Source organism: Carassius auratus, chromosome 8 (assembly GCF_003368295.1).
Source record: "Carassius auratus strain Wakin chromosome 8, ASM336829v1, whole genome shotgun sequence".
Classification (NCBI taxonomy): Eukaryota; Metazoa; Chordata; class Actinopteri; order Cypriniformes; family Cyprinidae; genus Carassius; species Carassius auratus.
In genome coordinates, this window is record NC_039250.1 from 6842752 (window position 1) to 6866103 (window position 23352).

Here is a 23352-nt window from a genome sequence, read left to right on the forward strand (position 1 = left end):
TGATATGTTGTTGTTCTATTTTAAAACAAGTTAAAATGAGCTTAGGATAAAAATGTTTATAAGCAGATAATCGTGATACTGGATTTTATTTATTTATTTTTTGCTTGAGGTGCCAGCTTCATTAAAATGCTGTAAATTGTTGTGGAGGGGTAAACGGGCAGATTTCAAATTGTTTGTGTTGGACTAATAACTTGATTGCCTTGTTGAATTCTGAGGAAACAGGGTCACCCTGTCAGGGTGATTTCTGCTTAAAATGAGCTGAGGACCAAATTGTTTCTTGATGTGTTGTCTGTGGTCTTCTGTTATAGCTCTATCAATTCAATACATTTCTATGGGGAATAAATGTTGTTTAATAAACAATGGTTTGAAAGTGGTTGCTTATTTATTCATTTTTGTGAAAATGGAGGATATTTCCCTCCCTCTCAATGTAGTGGGTCAATTTTACCAGATTATACAGATGCTGATGAGTTTTGTTTTCATAGCATCATATGTGAGTGAATGTCTTTGATAGGGGACATAGTAGTGCATTTGTAGTTCTATGAGCATTTAAATATTTGTAAATCGAAATACACCTGATGACAGTTAGAATTTGAAGTATTGAGTATATTTTCTGTTTATTACAGTAATACATTCTGTATATGACCATATTATGGTGATCCTGGGGTCGTGATGATGGGGCCCTTGAATATTGTTGCCCAGGGTACAACAAAGTGTTAATCTGGCCCTGGGGGTGTCTGATCCCGCTCCTGAGAGTTCATCTGCAACCTGTTTCATCACAGCTAACGGTTTAGTTATCCTTAGGATCTTGATTAGCTGGTTCAGGTTTGTTTAATTATGGATAGAGCTAAACTCTGCAGGTGGTTCTCAAGGAAATACATTGGACAACCCTATACTAATGTAAATGGGATGCCCAAAAATGTATCTGAAATGGAGTATTTGGAGTATTATACTATATTGGACACAAACCTTTAACAAAAAAAAACTCTCACTCTCCTCCTGATTATTTAAAATGTTACACCAGGAATTGAAGATAAAAAGTAAAGTACAGTATTCGTGCAATGTAGAGTGAAGTTTAAAATTTAGGAATATGTGTGTGGTTAAAGTATTTTGTTGGCAGTAGCTTTAGAAGTGAAGTTTAGCACTATAGTCAGGTCAAGCATGCATACTGGTACACAAAAATACTTTCAGAATCTTTGTTTTACTTCTGTTCCTGGACGCACTTACAGGTGAAGTGTGCTGCCAAGAGTATATGGCTGAAAATACATATGTCAGATCAGCTGGTCTAAATTCAGTGAAATGCTTTGAACGGAATCTCAGCGTGCTTTCCCGAGTTCAACCACAGAGTTTAGATTTCACTTTTCTGTAAGGTTTGCTGCTTTTCAGAGCTCACTTTGACTTTGAAGTTGTTTATGATTATAAATAATAAAGAGAAGCTCACAGGCAGTCATGCAATTTCAAATAACTATTTTTGAATAATTGCATGACACAGTGAGAGGCATGCAGCTCTGTGTGCATGTGTGTGTAAGCATGTGCATGTGTTTCTAAACTCACAGTGTGTGCTGACTTTACCTCCACTCCATCATATTCTTCATCGAATAGCGAGCAGTATTGCGGTAGCCCCAGCTGACTTAACCATTTCGAGATGGACATGTGCTTCATGATGGAATTTTATCCAAATGTTGCCTCTAATGCCCCTCTGTATGGAAGGCTAGAAGAAAAGCAAAGCATTATTTGCATTAATATTGTGATTTACTTAATACTTTTTTCAAATAGACTGGAGATACATTTTGGGTCATGTCTCACTGGTCTAAACCACATCAGGTTATTTTCCTATATAGCATGATGAGTTATCTGACACATGACATTCGAGTCATTATTTGGCCTTGCCTTCAGTCACAAATGAAAAAAATTGTACAGAATCATCCTGGAAGCTAACAAATCTGTCTGCACATTCTTTCTCAATGAACCCTGGGGGTCCGCAAAAAGAAAGTACATGGTACTTAAGGTAAGCAAAGCAGTCCCAAGAAATCTAATAAGCAGTTTGAACGGTTTCATTATGATTAAGAAGTGATTCACAGTGCAGTTTTGTGCATGAGTGTGAGCATGTGTGATGGGTGGAGCACATGTGCATAAATGCATATGTGCAATTTGTGTGCTTGCATGACTCTGGATGTCCTCCCTCTTACTGACTGTGAAACCGCACTATGGATTTATGGTGTTGGCATAGGCTTTAATTACTATATGAACCAGCTCCCCTTAGTTTAATAGCTTATTTATGATAAGGCAGCATTTCTACTCCTTTTCTCCTTCAAAAACTCTAAGTATGATTGGTCACATCACCAGACATTTCTCTTCTAATGGACATAATCTGTGTGGGCAGTTATGCACATATCAGAGATGTATGTCTTCTTTTTAAAGGCATGAATTCTAACACAAACAAATTACCAACAAAATGCGGAGGAATTAAATTATTAAATAAGTTGGATGAGGCAGCGGAGTGTTTTTTCAAATCTTGGCATGATATGTCCAATCATTTAAAAGATCACCCAGAGAGGAGGCCATTACAGTTATTAGTATGTGAGTGTGAGTGTGTGCGTATGAGAGAGAGAGAGAGAGAGACAGAAAGAGTGTGTATTTATAGACTGGATGGGCTCCTCGCAGAAGGCCCTGTCACCTTGCCTGAGAGAAGTGCTTTGTCAAGGGTTACTCCTGCCAACAAAAGAATCCACTTCACAAATCACACAACTAATCATACCCCAAGCATCATCGCATGCTCTGTCTAGTACTTCATCATGACAGGAACATAGTTTCAGACAAGCAATATGACTGCTTATAATATTGCTCCTACACAACAGTTCAATAAATAAAAAGTAAATAATGAGTATATTTGAACACAATATTTCCAGTTAGTCTATTTCCAGACTCACTCACTTATTTTATTTCTAGATGAATTAGTGTGTTTCAATGTAAGAGTTTAATAAATTATTCAGTGACTCACTCACAAACACACTTGTCACCACCTACTGGAATATCAATGTAACTTGTAGCGAGTTCCACTGTTATAACTGCACCTGTCATATCCACTGTTGTAGTTATTATTACTCATACTTTAGTAGGAGCAATAACAAATGTTTTCTTTAGTAAGCTGCATTAATTATGTAGTGAAACATTTTCTGTTTGTTCTTCCCCTGCATTGATGAGACATCCTTGAGCTTACAATTTGACAGTAAATTAAAACATGGTTTGGAGTGGGTTTGATATTTCATTCATTAAATTACATTTCAGTTTCTAAACTCATCTTGTTTGTGAACCCTGCAGTATTTCATTTTGTTAATGCAGACATGCACCAGTTAGGAAGATCCTGATGTCCCTTTTTTCCCAGCAATCAACTTTCATCTACTCTCACACAATGTGCAATAAAAGCAGCTGTGGAAGTGGTGGAAACATGGCTCATAAAACACTGCTGAGGCAATACAACAAAAAAAGTTGCAGTTAATCCGATATAGCTCTCAGGCCCAGCTGTGCTCGCAGTCGGCAGCCCATCCCTGGGGTAAAGCAATCAGAAGAGTAGCTTGTACTATTGTGGAGAGGTTTATTCCTGTCATGAATGTCAATACCCCTGTGGCAACATGAACAGATGTATGGTGGGTCTCACACCTTAGAGGACAGGTTGTTTGGCTGACAAGAGAAAACTGCATGTCCTTGGAGCACTTAAACAAAACAAATGCCTTTATCTTTAATCAAGTGATAGTAGATTCGGTTAACATGATATTCAAGCCATTAGCATCACAGTTTAAATTATATTCAAGCCTTTAGGTCCAATACACAGCTTATTGTTTAGTTTCAAGCCATTAAAGCTGTTCCACTTGCCATTTGTACAATTAATAAATTGACCGAACAAACTAAAAGTAGCTTTTAGCCTTTTTTACTGAATTTATTCATTGTACAATTAAGTGAAAGAATTGTAAGCCCAATGCATTAATGTAACCCAAGTGGATTTAAAATGAATTAAACAAACAGCATGTAGAGAAGGTTATTAAAATCTTGTCCTGGAGGGCCAATGCGCTGCAGAGTTTAGCTCCAACCCTGATCAAACTCACCTACCTCCAGCACAAGATTTGAATAACCCTGATGTAGAGCATGGCAATCTTGGAGTAATTATTCCATACAATACAACTTAATTGTTTATATACTATATTGTTTATAGACTAAAGTATATAACAGTAGTATATTTATACACTACATTATTTTTGCCTCATGTAATAAAGCTGAAGGTGGATGCCCTTTCAGAATCATGATGATGAAGTCCAGTTATTTGGCTGATATTCATTCAATAGACTTGTGCATCTGCATGATCCAATTTTCTTAAAAGCCATTTTGTAGATACATCCTGACATAACTTAATCGCATTTAGAGTTTAGTATGCACATACACACAAACATATCAATGTCATATATGCCTGTAAAGATTTACCATCGATAGAGTGCAGAACAAGATCATGTTCATAATATTCAACATATTCTTCCTGAACTCTTTTAATTAAGATTCAATCTATAATCTGTTCTTTTACTAAATTCTTCTGACTACATTATGCCATAGCATTCACTGCTGCTGTGGTGTCTATATACTGTTCATACTGGGTCCAAAATAGCTCTGATGATTAGAAAAGCATGCAACAGGAACTAATTACTGCAAACTGCGGGCTGGGGACACGTGAAGTCACACACTGTGTTGCTTTGAACATCCTGTTTGGGAAACAGAAGACCCCTTCCCATTTCCTCTGTTGTGGTTACAGAAACAAGAGACTGCATGGCTCCTTGGCACTAAAATGACTTTGACTTTTTATATTTTCTTATTTTATGTTTGCTATTTTGAAACTGAACTTTCTTAAATATTGATTACTTTGTTTTCAGTGGCTCTGTTTTTAGACTAAAATAGAAGTTTGTGTGAAACAAAGGATTTTTATTTGGTTTATATATTTATACATATATATATATATAATCTGCTATTTGTACATTCTGCTGCACACAAGGGGCCACAAATGGGACACATTATGTTTGCATAGACTTGCAGCTTTTAATCAGCTGGTCCCATTTTACTTTAAAGCTGCGGTAGGGAACTTTTGACGCTCTAGCGGTTAATAAACAGAACTGCTTGCGTCTTGTGGAAGAACATCGTAGCCGGAACTACTTCTCTCTGTTTATGTCTATGAAGAATCACAAAGGTACTGGGTTACTCCGCCGCGGTACCCCCGAAGCAATTTAAAATAGTCCAAATATAAACACTTATTATAGGTGCACCCTAGTGATTCAGGACAGGCTAAAAACACGGTTTGAAAAATGGATTCTTGGTGTACTCGCTTATTATATAAATTTTTCTACATTTTGAACACAAACAAAGTTACGGACCGCAGCTATGATTGGTTATTTTTTACCTGGAGCGGATGGCTTTCTGCAAATGGCAATAGGACCACTGGGAGGAGCCAGAGGAGCTTGATTTTTTTCACAGATTATCTGTCTCATATTCTACTGTCAGGACATAATGACAGTTTTAATAAATATGTAAAAAATATTTTTTTAAACAGAAGTTCTCTACAGCACCTTTAATTCACACAGGTATGTTGGCAGAATAACCATCACTATGGATATGTTCCACTAACATCTGAAAACTACAAAATGTATTAATATAGACTATATTCAGCAGTAAATCTTGTTTTATTGAAAATCATTATTTAACATAAATGCCACATTCATACATTTTTAGCAGTGCTTTAAAAAAATTCAAATACTGTTTTGGTTTATAATACATGTAAATCTTTAATTTGTAACATTTTCCAAAATCTAAATCTTACACTTGCAGCTGGTAGGCATGTAGAGTGCCAAAAAAAAAAAACATGTCACAGAGAAGAGCTAAAAATTGCTGTGTATAAAGTGAACTGAGCTATTTTTAATCTTCATATGACTGATTAAGAATGTCATTCCATTACCAGATGACAAGATGTGATTGGACATCGGCATTGGACTGTCAGATTTCAAGATAAGTGAGGAGAGTGAACCCAGATTCAATGACATCATTGTTCTGAGTTAAGCATTCCAGAACGACACGTGGGAGATCTTGCAAGTCAAGAGCACACGCAGCACTGATTTATGATGATGTTGCATGTGCACGTGTGTGTGTGGTGGCCAGCAGGATTGAGATACACATGAGTAACATATGTGACCTGCATGACTTGAATATGTGGTGGGTGTACAGTATATACAGTATGAGTGTGTATATGTGAGATTATATAAATGCTGTTTCGGATCAAGACTAGAACACCCTCTAAGATGAAGATGCAGGTATTTTGGGAGTGTGCTGCCAAGTTTTGACATTAAAACAACCAGGAATATCTGACTGGTAAATTGTGTGTGTGAAGTTCATTGACCAATAAACTCTTGCTGGTTAAGCTAAAGTCCGATGGGGCTTCCAGGATCCCATGCTGGAAACCATCATCCAAAACACTACACATACTGGTCTTTTCCACAAGGTTGAGATACGCTATGACACTTTAGCAATCAGTCAAGATAATGTAGCCATTTTGTCAGTTCACGTGAATCGTGTGAGCAGATGTTTTGTACAAAATGGTTCTGTCCTGGTAGTCCTCTCTCTCTCGTGTTAATGTCAGTTGGGAGTTGTAGAGGAGGCAGGCACCACTTTCTCCCCCATACACCCCTTCTAATCTCTGCTTTTACCATGAGGCAAACAACTCACCTAAAATACATCTAAAGAATTCTAATGCAATATAAATTACATCTTTAAACAAAAGGCAGTCACGATCAGATGATGCTTATACTTTAATTACCACAGAGTTTAGGATACATAAACTGTATGCAAAATAAATATTGTGTCAATATGTTATGATAGCAACTATTCCATAACTATTCTATGGATCCATGCAGTCTCTTATCTCTTCTTAGTTTTGATGAACTACTGATTCTTTCCTCAGTACTGCCCCTGTGTTCCCCAACATGCTCTGTTTCAAAGTTCTGCCTGAGGAGGAGGATGGTCTACCCTGATTCACAGCATACCGGCCGTGCCTGAAGTCCTGAGTTCACACCACAGTTAGGTTAATAACATTCCCTGGCAATTCTTGACTCATCCTCACAGACAATCTGCCAGATACTTTTGCCATTACAGCTGTTTGGGATACAGTAAACAGTAACTAGAAGCCTCCTCATTCAAGGTGTTGTGAGAAGTTTTGTATATAGCAGGCTATAAGTGTTATGCTTTTTATAATGCTTTTGATTTTAAAATTGTGGTGTAGTGTAAACTGTCTTTGATATTAACTCCCTTCAACTTCATGAAATGTAAATTGGACAGCTTCTATGCACACCACTTTTCTGTGAGTTACTTTAGGATACTTGTTTGTGTAGATTTATGAGTATTTTTTATATATTGCAAAGACTAGAAACTGAGTGTAACTTGAGAAATGCGCACTAGGTCAGAGGTCAAGTGGAACTTTCTAACTCCAGAGTTCATTCAAAGTTCTGTCTCCTCAAACAGGCTTTCTGAGGACAGTTGTGGGAAACTCATAAAAACAGCAAACACATTGTGACCACAGATCATTAAAAACACTGTGGTATTGATTTGTTTCCTCAAAGTGAAACAACACAGAACCATCAATATCTTAAATTTAATTTAAAGCATGAAAAATGCATAAGAAGTCCAGTCATAGTGCTTCAAGATCTCTCGGTTTTAATCGTTTTATTGTATTTGAATGTCCTATCGATCAACCCTTTTAATCAAAATTGATAAAGCTAATAATTTATTGTGCTCTTTAATGTAGTTTAGCATGAATGCACACATTAGAGAGAGCACACAGAGCATAAGTCAAAAGTAAACTCTTTTTCATTGGACATACACAAACAATCAGTGCAACCTCTATTTAGTTGCACCCACCTGTCTGCCCTGTGGTCAAGAGTTAAGCATCCCACAAGCCACTGCATGTTTTAGAGCATGCTGGGTTATAGCCTCTTTTAAAGCATGGAAAACACCATTGCTAGACTGTCTGCAAAAACTAAGATGCCAGATGCCCTGCATGCCTTCAGTGGCGTTTATCAGGATGTGAGCAACCACATAAGAAAGCTCTCAGCATGCCACTGTAGTGTGTGGTGGGGTTGGGAGCTGAGCAATATAAGGGCTCTTCAACTCTTTCTCTCTCTGCCCTCCACTTACCTCTATGGCAAGAGTCATACTGAAGCCAAATAACTTGGACTTTTGGTTCCAAAAGAGTTGCACACACATATTTTAATTTCTTTAATGGAAGTTTGTTGAAGCAGTGTGCCATAAATGCAATTTGGGTTTAATGTCAAAATTTGACAAAGGGCAAGCACTGATCCAACTAACTTTTAACAGAATCTTTTAACTGACAGAAGAACCCTGAGGACAGGTGATTTAGTTTCAAAGCACTCCGTTACCGAACCTGTGAAGCATTTAGTCAGTGTCAAGAGACTCGAGGTTAGGAGTGTTTTTCTATTATTAGTAGTATCTAAAGAACCCTGTGGTTTCAATTCTGCATATATTGTGTTAGGTTATTTATTATTTACTAATGTCAGTTCCAGCTTTATTACTAACGTTACTTATAACTGTTAACTAAGTTAGTCATTGCACATGACAATTAGCCTTAATTACTTGTTTTTATTGGGATAGAGACTATACCACAGTTATGACTAAATTAATAACTATTAACGTTAGTAACTGGACCAAAGTAATGGAAAAAGTGCAAATAACATAAAAATATAAAGTTAGGCTTATTTTAATATTTAACTTAACGTTAGAAGATGAAAGTAACGTTAAAATCGCTTACCGTAACTTTGCATGTAAACACTAGGTTTTTCAAGATTAAACGGCTTTGCAAATTGTTATAGCCTATACATCAAATCTGTCGTGTATTATGTTAAGCATGATAAATAAATAAAAAAGTCAGCCAAGCACAAAAAATATTTCAATTCAAAACTCACCTTGAAGGTTGCGCAAGCGATTTTACTTCAGTAGCCTAATATTCTTCGATCCAAATTAATCAACTCCCCTCAGAGAGCAGACACTCAGAAGTCAAACACTCATTCTGCATGAATTGTCCCTGCTGTTACTGCGTTTCCCTGCGAAGAAAGCTGAATGATGCTGACTGCTGACAAATCCCGCAAGGATGCGATTACAACGCGCCTGAACGCGCTTTCACTGGAATGCGCGCCGGGATGCTGCGTCTGCAGGTCTACACTCCGCGCACGGGGCGTCATTGTTGTGAACCGATATAACCGATTTCATGCGGTTGTTTGAGACCAAAATAGTTATCTTGTTTTAGTTCCCAAACAGGCTACATTATGTAACATATGTATATTAAAGTTTACACTTGTAGTAGAGGAGTCGAAAAACTGATTTTTGTGTCGGTGAGTCTCAGGTATAACCGTTAATTTTTTAAATGCGTGAGCCCGCGAATTTCTCAGGAGGACAGAAAAAAAATGCTTTTAATAATGTTTTCTCGCATGGCTAACCCTGGTTTAACGTCTGTGAATTTGGGGCAGATTGTATCTATTAAATTATTAAAAACAGTTTCTTAAATGGTTGATGTTTGTATAGCCTAGTCATAGTTAAAATATGTGGAATAGACAAACTCATAGAGGATAAGCTTAAGGGCCATGCAGCAGCAATTAAAATATTAGACTGCTATTTGGCGCTCCACCAAAACTAATTCAGTTCTGAATATTGTTCTGCAGAAGATGTTACCTTGGGCTGTCATTCCTCCTCTTTTATCATAAAGCTCCTTGCCAGAAATATCTGATTCAGAGAGATACATCAATATTTAAAGTCACAGTTGAATTGTTGGGACTGGTGACTGATTCAGATTATATTTTGAAGATGAATAGTATGCCTTACAGTTACATTTATGATGTGAAAGCTAATAGTAAATCATGAAAAGATGATCCTGCAATCCTCAGGGAACCCATTTTATCATCTGATTATTATATTCTATATTCTAGAGAGTGCACAATTCTGTGGTGGCTGAAATTCATAAGCCATTTAGTTTAACCATTTCTGTTAATAAAATATGGTTAAACATTATTTAATGCAGTCCTCTGATAATTTGATACAGAGCTGAGTTTCTAAAGTACAATTATGGATTGAGTTGCTCTGTTGTCAGTCTAATGGCCTTCCCCTGTGTGAGAAGATGAGAGCTTTTGGTGTCTCACATTTCCTTTTGATTCCCCTGCCCTGGTAGACAGAAGCACTGAGGCATAATGATTACACGAGTGAACATAATCATGCCTTTCTCTTAGCCGTGCTGTCATTAGTCTTGCAAATACAGCGATGGCTGTTGGGTGATTCTGAGACAAGCGGATGACATGACTGGCATACCCATCTTTTATCAGAAGGCAGGGTGGGCATGACCGGGGGGACCATTTGCCCTTTGTGCCCAGAGAAACTGATGGAGAACTCACCAGCAGGCACACAATGAGCTCTGTGAAGCACAAAACAAACGTAGTACTGTTTGGGCTACTTTTTGCTGTTTACTGTGCTAGGAGAAAGTTGCACCCACACAGAGCTCTGGAGCTGCTGTCTTCTTTGGTCCATACCACCAGCATGAAAGCCTACTCCATCCTTTTGTGCAAGCAAAACTGACCAGTGCATTTGAAAATGGAATTTATTTAACATTTTATTACCTAACATTTCACAGTTTATTTGTCACACACATTGAGAGTGAAATGATCTGTGAAAAGAGAAATGTAGATAAAAGGAGGGATGGAACTGTAAAAAAAATGTAAGGTACAATGGCTAAACAGTATTTGGACTTTTATGGACACTTAAGACACTTTAAAAATGTGAGATTTTCATTGCATTATACTAAAAGTAAATGGCTTCTCCAAAAAAGCCAGTTTCAGAAATAACTTTATTCAGTTATTTTAACCGAATTTTAACTATTATCAACTATTATTATAATTAGTTTTTATTAGTTGATTGAATTATATTTTTGATTGAAATGCCTAAATACCTTTTGGCACCACTAGAATAGATATGAAAATGTAAATATCAGTAAAGTTATATACAGTAATGCAGATATTTTAGTGAACTGTGATGTGTCTGGGGGCTTTGGGTTTTTGGGGTGGGCCTGTTTGTCGACAAACAGAGGATCCAGGTCACTGTTGCCCCTGGACTCACCTGCCCAGACAAGTTACTTCATTAAAAAGTGAAAAACGGCACCATGGGAAAAAGGACTTATACTTTCTCAAACCAAACATTCTCCAAATCCCACAATATCCTTTAGTCATCATCTAATCATCTTGAGAAATATGGTCACATTGATGTTTCCAAAACACTCACATGAGTCATGTCCGATGACAGATTTATGATAATGTCTTACAGATAAAAACACGTAAACAGCGTGTTGCGTGTGTAAAGCATGACACGTATCTTTTCAGGGGCACATTTCTGTCATGATGATACAGCTATCAATACTGTCCGTACATGCAGTCCAAGCAAAGATAAACAATGAGAGTGATGTCACTCCCTCTGAGTGCAGCAAAAGATGCCTGTTGTTTGTTGGTGTAGTCTTTTCACTGATTTGTGTCAAGGCCACAGATTTTACCCCTCACCTGCTTCCCGCTGGATCAGATCGGTTTGACCCTGCTGTGAGACAAAGCTCAGATTATTGAAAACTAAGCCTGCATTCAATGACGCCAAAAGATGATAAATTAACAACGATGATGAATTAATGTCACAATAAGGTCATTGATTCTTCCGAGCCAAGATTGGCTTGAATTGTGACAAAAGTGAATGGCTTGGTTCCCCACTGGCCAGACTTTGCAAGCTAAGTCAAGTTTCAAAGTGTTTCACTTGGCTTATTATAATTTTGCACTGAGCGATTCCGTGCTGCAATACATCTGTTTTGAAAAATTTGTTGAACAGAGAAAGCCTAAGGGCAAGACATTTTGCCATTAAAGAAAAGGAAGTGCACCTGTTCATGTTCTAAGAAAATATTCTTTGCTCATATTGGTGGGGTGCTATTATTTTGGGGTCATTATGTTCATCATAATTAGTACAAAGTGGTGCAAATCCAATATAGGATAACACTTAATCACCTGAATACAAATAAAAAATAATCAAATAAATACGATTTATCCTGTTTCAAAAAATATTACATACTTTTCTTTTACATATAATTTTCCAGACACTATTGTCTAAAATGCACATAATGGAGGCACTTTCTCTGGAGTAATCTGGTGATCCGTGTCTTGATCAAAAGAACAGTGTAACATCGAGCGGGTCGCTGTGAACAGAGCTGTTTTTGACAAGGTAAAGAGGGTGCTGTTTTACGCTACACTTGAGAAATTTTAACCAAAGTATGTTATAGACTTTTCATTAAGATCCTAAAGAAACATATCAATATGACCCCTTTAATTCAAACGTAGTCCACTACAAATGTGCACAATTTGTCCAGTAGGGGGCAGAGAATTTAATTTCTTAATTTCTTAGGATTTTCTGCCCCCTACTGGACAAATATTCATAAAACGTCCTGAGAAACAGAAAAACAGTATGATGTTTCTGTCTACTTAAGTGTGGGCACATCGCCAGTCATAGCGGTCAAACAGGAAGTAGAACTTAGCGATGCCACTACATGCTGAAAGTTGAATAGACAGAATTTAGTGCCTATACAAAATAGGTAGACTTTTAGTAAAAAAAAAAATATTTAGGCTAAAACTATAAATTATTGCAACCAGAGCAATAAAAGCTTTTCATATGGATTTCAGGAACTGTAGGTCCACTGTCTAAATATGTGTAAGATGTTATTTATTTGTATTTTTTTACGGGGTCATGTTTATACATTTTTTTAATGCCAAAAACCCTAGAAATTGAATAAATTTAGTTAAATATCAATACAGTGACTAAACTCATCAGTATATAGGCCTAGAATAAAAAGTGAAATGTGGAGATTTTAAATAAAATATAAATGAAGATAAACATAAAAGCAAAAGAACTTCAGTAATGTTTTAAATATCTAGGGAGTTTTGTCAAATTCTGTAACATTTTCTAACAAACCCTGGTTAATTTCTGACCCTGTAATGCACTGTTCTATGCTATATTAATATTTAACAATAAATATGTCACTGGCTTTCTCTTTTTATGTCAAAGGTAATGTATGTGTTGATACTGGAGTACAGTACATCCATGGGGCGTCAGAAAAAACCCAGTCTACTGAAAAAGTCTGGCCATCTCAACCTGATCCCTGAGATGGGCAAATAAATATTTTACAGTAACGGAGGCATAAAGTAGATGCAAACTCCACCAGATGTGCATATGAAGCTGGAGAGGAAGTTATTCAATACCGTGGTTACAACACAGAAAGAAACCAAGGGTGTGACTGACAGCTTGCAAGACGATGATGAGAAACCATGAATGCAGATGTTTTTGCTTTGGACAAAAAAAAAGTCTCTTGACTCCTGGCAGTATTATATCAACATGGGTGACAGTCTCGATGTTGCAGGGTATGATGGACTGAGAATATGATCTACATTCAGTTGCAATTATTACTCACTAAATGATCCATAGTGTTAAATGTTGTGCCAGTTTAATGTTTCTGCTTGTGGATATGCTGCTGGAGGACTTCCCCAAGATTGTTTGCTGTTGAAAAGAGAAGTTAGTAAGATCAAATGGAATGGATCCTTTTCTATTTCCCCTCCTCGTAATGAACCTCTCCCTGCTCACACTGAATCTGCTTCTCAAGAAAAATCCTGCTAGTACCCAGTTTGCATTATCTGTGAGAATGGAGAAGACATGCCAGCTGATCATGTAATTGTGACCATTTCATTTGGTATGTGTTGAGAAGGACTGGGTATTATGAGGATGACGCTGTCTGAAGTCAGCGCATTTATACAGTATATGTAAGAGATCCATTTTGTCATTGCAAATTGAGAGCTTTGTATGTGTTTATGTTTTGAAGGTTATCTAAAACTCTGGTGTCTAAAAGCACTAGCTTCCAGCCTATTCATCCCCTGTATCCCTACCTAGAAAATGGAGGTCATCGATAAGCTGTGATCTTTCAGGAGTAAGAAGAGGCATTCTGGGAAAATTATGTTGGCTCTATTAGCCTCATTTGATGACACGCCTACCTTAGTATCAACCAATAAAATGCAGTGAAATTTTCAGTAATTTTAAATATATGTTCAATTTAATATTTTACATTTGCATGTATTTGCTTTTATGAGAAATCTGGATCTATACAATTACTCTTAAACATCACTGACTATAATTAATAGGAAAAACATACAGGAAAACAGCCAAAACCCTTGCTTCAAAGATACAAAATAATATTGATAATAATAATTTGTAGTAGTAGTACTAGCATTATAATTATTATGACTATGACTATTTTCCAATAGCGGAACCATTAGATGTTGCAGCACAAGTTTCCAGGGGAGCATTCTATGCTGATACACTTCGATGCCGGTTGTTGATGTGACCTTCTCCGTTCTAAAGTGTTCTGCTATTATCTTCTTACACTTATGAAAATATTTACTACGTAACTGTTGCAAGTGTTGCAGATTTTATGATCATGGCTTTAAATACAATTGGCCAGCCTTGCAAGAGTATATTTAGGTACGTTAAGTAGTGAACTGACAGCACCTTGAGTTCTCTCATCTCTGATGTAGTGTGGTAGTCAATGTTTTTTCGTTTTTAAAGCTGTGTGTTAGTCTTAAACAAAGCCAGAGTGACTCATTTGAACCCTTTAACATATTGTTTGTCCTCATTAAAAATGTGTAAGACCTTCTCATGGAAGGATTTTGGTTTCTTAACTATTTCCTTAGTGACAAATGATCTGACTTTTAAGTGATTGAGGTGCTGAAGTTACAGTGATTGTATTATTTTTTCGATTAGCTGCAGCTAGCATAAAAATAATCAGTGATGCTCAGAAATGTTTACATTTGTAATGTCCTTTTATTATTTTGAACAGGTGTCTTCAGGCTGTGGTCACCCACAGGTGTTTGCAAGCAACATCCACATTTCACACTACAGTCTTTCAGTCAGACTCCAACAGAACGTGTGTGGTCCGCTTCGGGAGGCAGAAGTATGAGAGGATGTATCCCGTTCTGTTGGTGAGACCTGATGGATCCACCATCAACATCAGATATAAAGAGCCCAGAAGAATAATGAAGGTTAGTGGATTATATTCCAGTTTCCAAGCTTTTTTTGTTGAAGGTACACTACACACGTCAACCAAAAAGTCTAATTCTGCTGTTATTCACTCGATATCATGTTGATGGTCTTTTTTGATGTGGTAGATAAACGGAGAATTATTTTGAAGAACTGTTATACAATGGTAGTTTAAAATGTTTTAAAAAAGGTCCTAGGGTGAGTGTTTTGAGTCAGTTATCAACAGTTTTTAATGTATTTTATTTTTCCTCCCAGATGCCCGTGGACATCACCACCCTCTCAGAGGAGGAGAGGAAAATCAGGATGCGGAAAAGAGAACCAAAGAGGGCAGCAAAACAGAAATTGGATGATTTTGAGGATGATTTCAAAGTTGATGATTACAGCAAATTCTGGAAGAAGAAATAGATGGACTGATATTCAGATGATTCATGTCGTCTCACATGTAAAATATAGCAATTTTGTTTATGTCACCCTGCTATTAAAAAGTCTTCAAATGTTTGTCATTCTCTGATTTCTTTCTTTATTTTTAAATTGGGGCTAAATTGCATATTTTTTTTCATATGTATTCTTAAAAGCAAGTATCCTTTATGGAATTAATTCATTTAGATTATTATGTTAAGTGAAACAACAAAATTATTTATTTTGTATATAAAGGCATGCAATTGTTTTTCTAGACCGTATACTGTTAACTTTAAAATATATTAGTTTACAGCATCCTCACTTGGTAATGTATAGCTGTCATATAATGCATAACTCTCAGCATTGCATTCTCAGCATTCTTTGAAACAGGCTGATTAATTATTAATCAAGTTAGCACCTGCTTCAAAGTTCACACTTTTGCCTCAGGCATTGTACAAAATGCCAGCTTCACCTGAACTCGTAACTGGCACCCCAGAGCCAGAGGTGCCCAGGAAGTTTACTTTGGAAGCTGCAGATATTGCTGTGGTTGTGGTCTACTTTGTGTTTGTGTTGGCAGTTGGGATATGGGTAAGTAAAAGCCGCCTGGTAATATTTGCATTGATTTAAAGAATTCCGCATGCCTAGTTCTTGATGCAGAGATTGAACTGCTGTGTTTTTGATTTGTAGTCTTCAGTCAGAGCCAACCGTGGGACAGTCGGTGGATACTTCTTGGCTGGACGATCAATGACATGGTGGCCAGTGAGTTTGTTTTGCGTTTACTCAATAATGAAGATGGAAAGTTTATTTTGTGGATGTCTACAAGGAAGCATCTTGATTTTAGTGGAATTACAACCAGGAAGCAGAAAAAATAAATCAACCCAGTCTCTTAAGATAACTGATTTCATGTAAAAACATTATGAAGTGCATGTGTTTTGTGTTAAATTAAATTATATCATATACAACAGTTATAAACAAATTAAACACTGAACAAAATTACAACACTTTTGTTTTTGCCCCAATTTTCACTCAAAATTCTAAGACTTTTCTTCTATGTACACAAAAGGCCTATTCCTCTCAAAATGTGTTCACAAATCTGTCTAAATCTGTTTAAGTGAGCACTTGTCCTTTGCCGAGATAATCCATCCACCTCACATGTGTGGCATATCAACATGCTGATTAGACAGCATGATTATTGCACAGGTGTGTCTTAGGCTGGCCTCAGTAAAAGTTCACTCTAAAATGTGAAGTTTTATCACAGAGCACAATGCCACAGATGTCACAAGTTTTGAGGGAGCATGCAATTGGCATGCTGACTGCAGGAATGTCCACCAGAGCTGTTGCCAGTGAATTTGAATGTTCATTTCTCTACCATAAGCCGTCTCCAAAGGTGTTTCAGAGAATTTGGCAGTACATCCAACCGGCCACACAACCGGAGACCACGTGTAACCACACCAGCCCAGGACCTCCACATCCAGCATCTTCACCTCCAAGATCGTCTAAGACCAGCCACCCGGACAGCTGCTGCAACAATCAGTTTGCATAACCACAAAATTTCTGCACAAACTGTCAGAAACCGTCTTAGAGAAGCTCATCTGCATGCTTGTCATCATCATCGGGGTCTCGACCTGACTGCAGTTCGTCGTCGTAACCGACATGAGTGGGTAGTTGCTCACATTCAATGGCATCTGGCTCTTTGGAGAGGTGTTCTCTTAACGGATGAATCCCGGTTTTCACTGTACAGAGCAGATGGCAGCCAGCGTGTGTGGCATCGTGTGGGTGAGTGGTTTGCTGATGTCAACGGCGCTGTGGATCGAGTGACCCATGGTGGCAGTGGGGTTATGGAATGGGCAAGCGTATGTTATGAACAAAACACAGCTACATTTTATTGATGGCATTTTGAATGCACAGAGATACTGTGACGAGATCCAGAGGTCCATTGTTGTGCCATTCATCAACGACCATGTTGCAGCATGATAATGCACAGCCCCATGTTGCAAGGATCTGTACACAATTCCTGGAAGCTGAAAACAACATTTGGGATGCTCTGGATTGGCGTATATGACAGCGTGTTCCAGTTTCTGCCAATTTCCAGCAACTTTACACAGCCATTGAAGAGGAGTGGACCAACATTCCACAGGTCACAGTCAACAACCTGATCAACTCTATGGGAAGGAGATGTGTCGCACTGTGTGAGGCAAATGATCACATCAGATACTGACTGGTTTTTGGACCCCCCCCCCCCCCAATACAGTAAAACTGCACATTTTAGAGTGTCCTTTTATTGTGGCCAGGCTGAGGCACACCTGTGCAATAATCATGCTGTCTAATCAGCATCTTGATATGCCCCACCTGTGAGCTGCATGGATTATATCGGCAAAGGAGAAGTGCTCACTAACACAGATTTAGACAGATTTGTGAACAATATTTAAGGGAAATAGGCCTTTTGAGTACATAGAAAATGTCTTAGATCTTTGAGTTCAGCTCATGAAAAAAGAGTTGGGTTTATAATTTTGTTCAGTGTATTTACAGAAGATTCATATTTAATGTGAAGACATGTCTCTTTTATTTAGATTTGAGAGTGTTTTCTCAGTATGTCTTTCGTGTTATGTTTCAACAGATCGGAGCCTCTTTGATGTCGAGTAACGTAGGCAGCGGTCTGTTCATTGGATTAGCAGGAACAGGAGCTGCAGGGGGACTCGCAGTTGGGGGATTCGAGTGGAATGTATGGCATTCCTACACGCTTTCAGTGTTGTTACAGTAATTACTGATTGCACTTGAGAGATTGTTGTCTTAAGCGAATCAACTGTTTGACAGTTATATTGCATCGCATGCTGAAACAAAACAAGTGTGATGTTCTTTAGGCAGCATGGGTCCTCATTGCCTTGGGCTGGATCTTTGTGCCTGTGTACATTTCTTCTGGAGTAGTCACAATGCCAGAGTATCTGAGGAAGAGGTTCGGGGGTCAGCGCATCCGAATCTACATGAGTGTGCTGTCTCTCATCCTCTACATTTTCACCAAGATATCAGTAAGGCTCCTTAGATTAACACATGTAAATTAAGTATTATTAAATAAAACAATCCAGTATAGTTGTAATAGTGTAATGTACATGTAATAGAGTGAATCATAATCATAATTCTGTTCTTGCCAGACAGACATTTTTTCAGGGGCTTTATTCATCCAGGTGTCCCTGGGGTGGGACCTGTACGTCTCCACTGTTGTGCTGCTAGCTGTCACTGCACTATACACTATAGCTGGTAATAAGTCAACACATACATTTCTTACATTTTAGATAAATTGTGCCTAAATGTGATTCTAGTTCAGGTGCTTTAATTGATGGCTTGTTTTAATGCAGGTGGGCTTACAGCAGTAATCTACACTGATGCCTTACAGACTGTCATCATGGTAATAGGAGCATTCGTCCTCATGTTCATAGGTATAGATCTCTGGTTGATGAAATGTTATAGTTTCATTAATTATTCCAGGGTGAGTACAGTGATTCTTTTCAACTGAATTTTCCCTGTCAGCATTCGACAAAGTTGGCTGGTATGAGGGTTTGCTGGTTCAGTATGAGAGAGCTGTACCTGCTATCATAGTTCCCAACACCACTTGTCATCTTCCTCGGTCTGATGCCTTCCATATCTTCAGAGATCCGGTGACAGGAGACCTTCCTTGGCCAGGCCTGATTTTTGGACTCACTGTTCTGGCCACATGGGTGTGGTGCACAGACCAGGTGAATTTAAAATACTGCAGATTTTAGCATGAATTCATATTCATCAGGGGATTTCACAAATGTTTCTCTTTAAACTCGCAAGCAATTGCATATATTTCTTGTTTGAAGGTGATAGTGCAAAGGTCTCTCTCTGCCAAAAACCTGTCCCATGCCAAAGGTGGTTCGGTACTCGGTGGCTACCTCAAGGTCTTTCCTATGTTCTTCGTCGTTATGCCAGGAATGATCAGCAGAGCTCTCTACCCAAGTACTACTCAGTCATTCTTTGCATTTCCCTCAATCTATCGTCTGGATTTAAGAAAGATATTACCTGAACATTTATTAAACCAATGGAAAGGGGGAACACTTTTTCTGGTAAATAGTGTGATATAATGTTTGTACATTTTCTAGATGAAGTAGGATGTGTGGATCCTGAGGAGTGTATGAAGATCTGTGGGGCCAGTGTGGGCTGCTCTAACATTGCCTACCCAAAGTTAGTTGTGGAGCTCATGCCAATGGGTATGACAACCTAATGTTTTCATCAGAATAATCATATGTACTGCTTATATATATATATATATATATATATATATATATATATATATCTATAAAAGCTCTTTTTGGCATAAAAGAAAAATCAATCATTTTGACACATACAATGTTTTTTGGACATTGTTAAAAATAAACCACAGTGACTTAAGATACAATTTTATTTATAAAATAAATGTAATGCATAAATTGTCAATTATGTTGCCTGCTACATCAGAGATTTTTAGAGCAACAATGTTGTTGTTATGCTAATACAGGTTTTTCTTTCCCTGTAATTGTGTTGTAGGTTTGAGAGGTCTGATGATTGCTGTAATGATGGCAGCACTCATGTCCTCTCTCACCTCTATATTCAACAGTAGCAGCACTCTGTTCACCATGGACATATGGCAACGGATCCGGCCCCGGGCCACTGAGAGAGAGCTCATGGTAGTGGGCAGGTAGGCTGAGAAATGCTTTGTGGAAAAAACTTTGGAACTCTTTAATTTGTAAAATATTTTTCAGAAAATAAACAGAAGTATCTAAAAGAAGTGAATGCTACTAGTTCAATGAAGATGCCCAGGAACTAGTTCTAACTAGTTCAACGAAAGTGGAAACAGTCCACCACCAATTCCACCAAGTGGTTTAGCCACATCAGAGTGGTTTTGTCGGCCCCGTTTAGGGCAGATAAAAAAACAATTGATGTGCGAACTGTCAAATTAAAATTAAAAACAGTTGTCCTTTTCCAAAATATACACTTTTATTTCACTAAAGAGGCGGAGTCTACTGGCTCGTCTTAATTGCTGCTGTTTATTTACCTCCACAGGGTGTTCATTTTATTTCTAGTGGCCCTGAGCATTGTGTGGATTCCAGTCATTCAAACAGCCAATAGTGGACAACTGTTTGACTACATTCAGGCCATTACTAGCTACCTGGCACCTCCCATCACCACAGTGTTCATTATGGCTATCTTCTGGGGGCGAGTAAATGAACAGGTGAATCAATTAACCTTTTTTTTGTGCCTGTGCAGTTAAATTTAAATTTAAAATGCATTGCCCATAACACTTGATGCAGTTTTGAAACATTCAAGTCAAGTTTCTTTTTATCTTGCACAGGGTGCTTTTTGGGGTCTGATGGTGGGACTAGTGGTGGGCACTGTGAGGATGGTAATGGAATTTGTGTACAGCACCCCATCATGCGGAGAATCAGACCTGCGTCCTGCCCTGCTGAAAGACGTGCACTACCTGTATTTTGCACTTATCCTGCTTGCACTGACAGCTCTGATCATCACAGCTGTCAGCCTCTGCACTGCACCTATTCCAGAGCAACATGTAACTATGAACCACAATCCAAATGCATACACATTTAAATAAACATTTATATCCATTTGTATACAAAACTTACAAAAAAAACAAAAAAAAAGCGAGAGAGAGAAAAATGCTGCATGCCCAGTTACCTGGGATCTATCCATGTACTACGCTTAACTGGTACATTTAGAAAATGTACATATTACAGACTAATTCCACTAGTTTTTAATTTGAGTGGTTTTAATTTAAATGTATTTTATTTATATCTCCCCTATTAATTTTCACAAAAATAAGTTTTTGCTCCATACAGTACCAAATCAACATGTACATTGCCTTAATTTTTAATTAATTTACCTAGGCAATACTTATTCATTTATTTACTTATTTATTTTTAATAGCATTAGAAACAGCAAAAAAAAAAAAAGGTATATATACCCGTATTTTTCGGATTATAAATTGCACCTGAGTATAAGTCCCATCAGTCCAAAAATACGTCATGATGAGGAAAAAAACATATGTAAGTTGCACTGGACTATTAGTCGCATTTATTTAGACCAAGAGAAAACATTACCGTTTACAGCCGCGAGAGGGGGCTCTATGCTGCTTAGTGTGTAGACTACAGGAGCACTGAGCAGCATAGAGCGCCTTCTGGCGGCTGTAGATGGTAATGTTTTCTCTTGATTAATTTTTAGTTCATTTCTCTTGGTTCATGTCAAATTAATTTTGATAAATAAGTCGCACCTGACTATAAGTAGCAGGACCAGCCAAACTATGAAAACAAGTGTGACTTATAGTCTGGAAAATACGGTAATGGATTATTTATTTATAAATTGATAATGCTTAATTTCAATAGTCCAGTTTAGACATTCTGTTAATTAGGGTCAGTAGAATAAACTGGTATATACTTCCAAAGTTACTTATAGTCAGTAGAATGTCTGTTGGGGGCCATCAAAGTAACAGATATTAAGCAGATGGTCTGATACTAATACACTAACTGTAGTGGACATGTAGTGACAATGTTAATTGTAGTTAGTTGAAGGTCTAAAGTAGACTATCAAAATAAAATGTTACTTTATATATATTTGTAAGCAAAAAACAATATTAACAGTGATATTTTAGGAGAAACAGACACTGAATATGAGCAAATATAAAGAACTAATATTTCATTTTAGCTTGTTCGTTTGACCTGGTGGACAAGACACAGTAAAAGGGAGCGTGTAGAGCTGGAAGACCCCTGGACTAGAGGGTCCAGACCAGCAGGCTCTGATCCCAGCACTACAGAGTCAGAGGGGTCAGATGAGGATACGCCTGCATGGTGGAAGCGTGCTGGAATGTGGCTGTGTGGTCTCTCCCATGCGGCTAAACAAGAGCTGAGTGAGGAGGAACGGCAGGCTCTGGAAAGGAAACTCACCAGTATTGAAGAAGACCACACCTGGAAGACTGTCTGCAATGTGAATGCCCTCATTTTACTCACTGTCAATGTCTTTCTCTGGGGGTACTTTGCATGAATGTACTATAAAGAAACTCACCAATACTGATGAAAAACACATCTGGTTGTTGGCAGTTACATGCCCTAATTTTATTTACTGTAAATGTTTTTTTTTTTTCCCGCTTTATGTAAAATAAAAGATGGATGTGATTTTTAGCTGTTATTTTGGTATGTTTTTTTTTAAAGGGTCAGATTTTGAATTAACCTTTAATTTTAATAAAACACATTTTAAAAGCAGTTCGCTGTCCCACTGGTAATAACTAAACATACTGTAGTAATGCATGCTGTGTCATAATGACACATAACTTAAGATGCCTTGTAATCCTTCCCGCCCAGGGGTGGGGCCTCACCAGGCTGCAAATTACTTTTATTGCGCACTCATTATTTTATTATAACTTATTTTGAAATAATTTTACTTATTTAATTATTATTTTTATTTATTTATTTAACTTATTAACGCTAAAAGCTTCAATATTTCTTATTTAGTTTGTCCCTTTTTTTCATTATTGACCATGCAGTGTAGAAGTAAATGGATACCTAATGTGCTATTTGGGATTCTTCTTGATTCTATAAATAAAAAAAGCCTGAAAGCCAGTAGCTTTGTTAGCATTCTGAAGAAGAGGCAGAGGAAGTTTCGTTCTACATGGGGTCCTTTGAATATTGTGCTGGACAATAGGGGGCCTCAGAAAGGTTGACCGTGGCTTTGATTCACTCGTCCGATCCACGTCGAGCTGATCCTGGC

The 23352-nt window shown here is 37.6% G+C and overlaps 3 protein-coding genes across 4 annotated transcripts in view; 2 read left to right on the forward strand and 1 right to left on the reverse strand.

The window, feature by feature from the left end:
- The window catches only part of bcar3 (BCAR3 adaptor protein, NSP family member), a 66638-nt gene extending 57442 nt beyond the window's left edge, over positions 1 to 9196 (reverse strand). Inside the window, exons 1-2 of one of the 2 annotated variants that reach the window (XM_026269366.1) lie at positions 9000 to 9196; positions 1570 to 1708 (exon numbers count right to left, since the gene is read on the reverse strand). In XM_026269366.1, coding sequence (XP_026125151.1) covers positions 1570 to 1659 — 90 coding nt within the window. In that variant the 5' untranslated portion in view covers positions 1660 to 1708; positions 9000 to 9196. Of the gene's footprint in view, positions 1 to 1551; positions 1709 to 8999 lie in introns of both variants that reach the window. The other variant, XM_026269365.1, reaches the window with a different exon arrangement.
- Positions 9197 to 14438: 5242 nt separating this feature from the next.
- On the forward strand, positions 14439 to 15681 carry LOC113106723 (39S ribosomal protein L55, mitochondrial-like). Its single transcript, XM_026268764.1, has 3 exons — positions 14439 to 14628; positions 14984 to 15185; positions 15439 to 15681. Exons 1-3 carry the CDS (start codon positions 14579 to 14581, stop codon positions 15586 to 15588), a joined length of 402 nt encoding a protein of 133 aa, XP_026124549.1. The 5' UTR covers positions 14439 to 14578; the 3' UTR covers positions 15589 to 15681.
- Positions 15682 to 16033: 352 nt separating this feature from the next.
- Positions 16034 to 22764, forward strand: slc5a9 (solute carrier family 5 member 9). Its single transcript, XM_026269372.1, has 13 exons — positions 16034 to 16170; positions 16270 to 16341; positions 18200 to 18304; positions 18444 to 18608; positions 18732 to 18837; positions 18936 to 19016; positions 19108 to 19313; positions 19422 to 19557; positions 19701 to 19808; positions 20125 to 20275; positions 20641 to 20809; positions 20930 to 21145; positions 22294 to 22764. Exons 1-13 carry the CDS (start codon positions 16042 to 16044, stop codon positions 22627 to 22629), a joined length of 1980 nt encoding a protein of 659 aa, XP_026125157.1. The 5' UTR covers positions 16034 to 16041; the 3' UTR covers positions 22630 to 22764.
- Positions 22765 to 23352: the final 588 nt, after the last annotated feature.